At 32.1% G+C, this 6386-nt stretch overlaps 1 protein-coding gene across 1 annotated transcript; it reads left to right on the top strand.

Moving 5' to 3' along the window:
- Positions 1–2427: 2427 nt before the first annotated feature.
- LOC108766773 (ES1 protein homolog, mitochondrial) lies at positions 2428–4979 on the top strand. Its single transcript, XM_018516268.1, is given in 5 exon segments — positions 2428–2668; positions 2671–2721; positions 3758–4044; positions 4494–4657; positions 4730–4979. Coding segments are annotated over 5 exon segments (756 nt in total). The 5' UTR covers positions 2428–2626; the 3' UTR covers positions 4942–4979.
- Positions 4980–6386: the final 1407 nt, after the last annotated feature.

The following is a 6386-nucleotide window of genomic DNA, read 5'->3' as shown; positions in this document are numbered from 1 at the left end:
TGAACTCTCTGACGACCCTCACCGAATCTCCTCGTCTGCGCGCCGTGGGGGCCGCCACGAATTTGGTTTCCCCGCGAATTCGTGATTTAAACTTTTCGCGAACGACGACGCGTGGGGGTATCTTCCTCGGGCGAGACTCACGTACGGAAGGCAAGGAGGATCTCACGAAGCTGTCATGCAGTAAAACGGCTTTAGTTCGTGTGTCAGAACGTTGGCGGTTTTGTCTCTTCTCCACGCTTCGTCTGTGAAACTTCGTTAGTTTTCCTATCCGCGTGTCTCTTTCAGCGCTTTATCAAGTGCTCGTTAAATCAACGGCTTGTTAAATCAAGAAATTGCTTTCAGCGACTTGCCTTTTCTATCTTGCGGAAAGAAACTAAACAATTTAGTACTATACATTTAGCACTAAACATAAAATATTATTATAGATGAATTTTTTGCAATTATTATACAATACTATTTGTTACCGTCTTTCTGCTTCAAGTTTAGCTTAAAATTTACAAGCAACTTTTCATACGAATACTGATGAATTAATTTCGTGTATTACAAATTACAGTCTTCTTAATTGCAATATTTCTATGAAGAACGGTAAACAACAGCCTTTTTCCCAGGGTCAAAGTAAATGATCGCCAACCTATCGACGAAGGTGGCGGAAGTCGCGCCGTGGAGCCGCAGAAGTTTCTACGAATCCGCGGCTGGTTGCAAACTTGCCGAAGGGTCGAAACCGCCGGCGCCGTGAAATTACTCGACGGGTACCTCCCACGGGGCCGAACTTGTCCGCGACAATTTCAAACTTATTTTAACATTCATATAAGCCCCGTGCCCTCGCCTCGTGTGCGAGCACCCCTGAACCATCGTCTACGCATCCCTTTCGCTGCGTAACCCTAGAAGCGATCCATGTACGACGTTCCTTCCTCGATGTAAAGACGTGCAAGCATAAGGGCGGCTTGGGATTTACATAAGATTATGCGTAAGCTTTCGTACGCCTCGTGGTAAGGGGATCGACGAAATGATGTCGCGGTGAAACAACGCTCCGGGGTATGCTCATCTCGCACTGATAATTATAATAAACTGGCGTTGTATGACGTACGAGCGATGTGATAAGCGTTATTGTCGATTCCAACTTAGTACAGGCAATCAGATATGATTTAAGATTCTTTTATCGATTTTGCAATGCATTTTGATTTCAAATCTTGTATAGAAAGTTACAGGATATTCGCAGTATCATTATATGTATGAGAGAAAAATTTGATTCTCAGAATAATTGTCTTAGTTTTTGCAATCTTATTATTATTTTGTTTATTATATGTTTTACATTTTATTTGATTATTTTTTTATTTATGATTTTATCATTAGTTGAAATATATTTTTTACAACCGCGTATTTACATTTGGTAATATTTAATACCATACTAAACTAATACTGATAAATAATATGCAATACTGTGCAATACGCGCATGTAAAAGTTTATAAAATTAAACTAATACGGAGTAAGTTACAAATTATCAATTTATATAAATAAAACGTATAAATAATAAATAATTCTTTTTCTATGCATGATATAAAAATCACTTTGTATACGCTAATAGAAATCGATTTTTGTTAGATATACAAACTACTTTATATTTCAATGAGCCAACGGGATTTATTATCACGCATAGCCATTCTTTGCCTCGTGGCGTTGTTAAATCTTACTACCAACCCCGTGATACGTTTTATATTCATAGTCTGTGCGAAAATTGCTCCTAGAGCACAATAAAGATTATACGAGCCATAAAGTAAATTCAGCCTACCCTGCCGATATTTATTTAAGCGTGGGAGATATTCTATGGATTCTTTCTTAATTTTTCTTTGCCCTTATTTTTTAGCTTTATTTTATGTTATTGTAGTTTATGTTATTGTTCTTCTTTCTTGTTGTAAGAGCTTAAATAAATTTAATTGAGACAAACCGACAGTAGTTAATGCAACATTATATCGTATCGACCGGGTGAGAGATTTCCTCCGCTAGACGTTGATGGTACAGACTGGAATTCCGAATAAGCCTGCACTCTCATGAAAATAGCTGGAACTACATGTTCACCGCGAAACACGGTTAATAAAGAAGATTTCATGGTGGAAAATATTCCGGAGCTTGTTCTCGAGACAAATTTCGTACCATTTTGCGTAGATAAAAAAAAATTGCAGAATTAATTATATTAAATTAATTATGTTATATATTGTAAGTAAATATAATTCAAAATAAAAAAACAAAAATAAGTAAAATAATAATGATATAACGCCTTAATTCATAACGACGGCAATATAACGGTATATGGTGTCATGTTTTCACTGGTTATTAGAATGCGCAAAAAAAGCACACCTAATTTCCTTCCACCATGAAAAATTCCTTTCTATATAGAAAAACTGTTGGAAACAAATTACAATCGCAATCTCGAATCGCAACAGACATTTTTGGAAAAATTATTTATCGAGATTGTACATGCTTCGTGGTTCAACGTGAAAAAAACACTTTATACGTTAATGTTTAATTAATAAAATTAAAAATTTTTTATTTTTTTCTTTTGTATAGAAAAAATGTTGCGACCACGAATGGTATCCCTCTTTCGACGAGATACATCCGTTTTTATACATGCCTTTTGCAATAACCTTCATACGTCACAAATTTCAGCAGGGCAAAATAAATTGAAACGAGATAAAAGCTGTGAACCTATATCCGTAGCCGTAGTAGGTATTATACAATAATAAACTGCTTTCTTTAGCTCCTTTACATAGAGTAAAATAAAAATATTTACTCGAAGTTATGGATGTAATTTATGCAAAAATATTCGCAACATTATTATTATTATATATAAGTCATGTACAATTTTTCTATTTAAATATCTTGCATTTTAATACTTAGTAAATTGGCTCATTTAAAGCATTTTGTGCGATATTCTGTTAATCTTGATTTTATATATATGTCTGTTTTTGTGAAAGTTATCTATAAAACACAAATTACACTTTTGTTGCAAACTGATTCAAATATGCATAACGTTATTTCATTTTATAAAATTATTTAACATCAGGTAGTAAAATATTCGATATTAGGTAATAATTGTCGTAATTCCCGTTTAGTACCCAATTTAAGCAAGTTTAAAATATAGTTGCTCACTTGGGATTTATAACTATGTCAGGACTATTAAAACTTTTTCCTTGTATGATTCTGCATATGAGTTAAAAGTGATGTCGGTATTCTATACTTTCGCGGCATGACGCAACGCAACGTTTCATCGGTGCTTACTACGGAAAACGGTTAAATTTCTTTCTGTTAAAAAAATTACTGCAAGAAATTGTACCGGTAGTAGTTAATCCTGAGCTATTAAATCTTTGTAATGATAATACATTTTTATAGCGCGAATGTAAGAAATGCGTTTATGATGTATTTTTTAGCAGCGCTCGTTGCTTGCATACGCGAAAAGAGATATCAAGTATTTCTATGAATCTATGACGTCTGCTTTTTTTACATGTATATATTTAATTACAGTATTGTTAAATGGTTTTCAGCGCTTGTAATTTTTAGTTAGCTTTTTATGTTTACAATTTTCCAGAACACTCACATTTTCTTGTTACGATTAATATTATTTTAAATATAATAAAGTTAAAAAAAACTTTAAATATGTCAATTTTAATTTTTTTTATCAAATCTTTTAAACATGGAAACATGGTGTGATTAGATCTTTAATAATTAATAATTTTTGACAATACATTTTGCTCTTTCAAGATATTATGCGGATGTGGTAGACTTGACGGCACCGAAATTTCAGAAGCTATTTCAACAGCTATACATTTACGGCATAAAAAGATGAAGCCATTATTTTATGCTCCGGACATTGAAATTCGTGGTGTAGTCAATCATCTTACCAGAGAGATGGATACTAAAAGTTCTAGAAATGCTCTCGTTGAAGGTGCCAGATTAGCAAGAGCGTGCATAAAACCTCTATGTGAGTGCGAAGTTTGTACCCATGGTGCCCTTATTATACCTGGAGGATTTGGCGCTGCACGTACTTTGTATGTATTGATATGATGATGTAGAAATAGAAAGTAAAATAGAAAAAAGTCAAATAAGATTATGTTAATCAAAATAATACATGCATAAAACGAAAAGATATTCTTGTACTTTAATCTTAATTAAATAGTGAATGTGCCTAGATATCATAGATTTCGAAGGCATAGATTTCGACATTAAGATATATTGATGGAAAAAAATTTTTACAAAAAAGTACAGAAAAACTAGAAAGGTTGAGACATGATTTTAGAAATTCTTAATTTTTCGTAGATATTTGTAATGGGACATAGAGTGGTGTTGTTTGAAGGCGGAGGATTTCTTGATTTTTCAAACAAACAGTGCCACTCTACGCAAATTTTCGTAAAAAACTTTTCGTCAGGGAACTATAATAATTTCTAATTAAAGCAAATTTCTAATTATCTTTATAAAGATAAACTTTTTTTTTATAAAGGAGCAATTTTGCCGAAAAGGGTACTGATTGTACTGTTCTACCCGATTTGGAGAAGCTGATCGAAGATTTTTATTGCGAAAAGAAACCGATCGGTACTATGTGCATAGCTAGTGCGCTTGTTGCTAAAGTGTTGAAGGGTGTGAAAGTTACACTTGGCAAAGAATGTAAGCCAGTTCGTTTTATCATTAATATTCCTGTGTTTTGTAATATTCCTGTATTTATAAATTATTTCTTAGCACCTAAAAAAGACTGGCCATATGCTGATGCTATCAAGCAGGTTAAGGCTATGGGGGCTAAAATAGAAATGAAAGATGTTAAAGGAGTAACGTTAGATAAAAATTATGGCGTTCTCAGTACACCAGCCTGGTTATATGAACCAGCTACTTATTCAGATGTTTATGATGGTATTGGTAAACTTGTCACAATGTTAAAAAAATGCATCAAGTAATTTATATGCAAATGTTTCTAGAAATCACATATATGTATGTACCACGTTACACTTTAATTGTTTATATTGTTTTATTTGTATACCATTTACGTATTTTGTATTTATATATAAAAGAAAAAATTTTTATTACCTTAACTGTATATTATTTTTTAATACAAGTACTTTTGTTCCATGCAAGTTGTTTGTAAAAATATTAAAATTATTGTACAGCATAAATACGCTTTTTCGTTAGGAATGTGCAATCTCCGGATCAATTCATTAAAAATAAACTCAAAACAACGCTTTTTATTATAAAAAAGCAGCGATTTTTTTACAAAGAAATCAATTTAAAATAAACTTTTAAAAGAATCTTTTAGTTAGAAGAATCAATTTTTTGCAAAATAGGTTGATTTAAAATCACTAGTTTGGAAAAATCAATTTTTTGGAGATCGGAACATTCCTATTTTTTGTAGAATTAATTTTTTGTAGGATTATGGGACAGGAACGTTATTTTTGAAAGAAATATATTTTATTTTATTTCTTTATCTCGCCCTTTTGAAATAAAGTAAATGGGGCGCGCACATTTTGAACGTTAAAGTAGGTCAATAAGTCTAATAATACAGTTAAAATAATCAACAACAAGTGAAACAACAAATCGAAATTTGCGGCGAAAATTTTTCGTCGATTTAGAATTGTCTTTTGTTTGTCTTTTGTTAGATAACATGGCAGTCTTCGCCGTAAATTCATCCTGGGTGAAAGTCGTTCTGGAATTCTACGGAAATTCTGGCACGACCTCTCCACTCCAATACTCTTTATTTCATAATCATTGCAATTGGCAAGAAATGCGTTTAGAGATTTTTTTATCAAATCACAATTTTATCATAAATTTTGTACCTAAACAGTATGGAGAAAAATAATTAACGTATTTTTATAATCAATAGTGAATACAAAATGAGCAGTCTTTATTAGTTTACTGAATATATGTATATGTGGATTTTCACATATTTAAAGTATAGCCGATTAAAATTAATTTTTCTGATGCACGCAAAGCCACGCGTATTTTGTGTAACGTTTCACATAAAAATGCGATAGCAACCCGTTTCCGCTTTAGCTAAAACATTAAAATATAGAAGAGCACATTAAAATAATTTATTTCTAATAATACCGAAGTTTTTTGTAAGTCTATTCAACGCTGTCAAAATTTTGTTGCGTGTATTTTCGCAGGTCTACGTCTTTTAGTTTCTTATTTTTACACTTTCAACATCCAAATTGAAAACTATGGTTTTTTTTACAGACCTATGTTTTTTCGTTTCTTATTTTTACACTTTTAACGTCTAGAATAAAAACTATGGTACATTTTAAAGAAAGAAGAGCAACGAATGTAAATGTAAAAATTGTATCTAAGAAAAACAGATGTCATGCATATTCTGAAGTATATCCTATGTGCTTACGCGTTTTGCATAGTT

Source organism: Trachymyrmex cornetzi, unplaced genomic scaffold (genome assembly GCF_001594075.2).
Source record: "Trachymyrmex cornetzi isolate Tcor2-1 unplaced genomic scaffold, Tcor1.1 scaffold62, whole genome shotgun sequence".
NCBI classification, from domain to species: domain Eukaryota; kingdom Metazoa; phylum Arthropoda; class Insecta; order Hymenoptera; family Formicidae; genus Trachymyrmex; species Trachymyrmex cornetzi.
The sequence above is the reverse complement of the archived record's forward strand: the minus strand, read 5'-3'. Positions and strand labels throughout refer to the sequence as shown.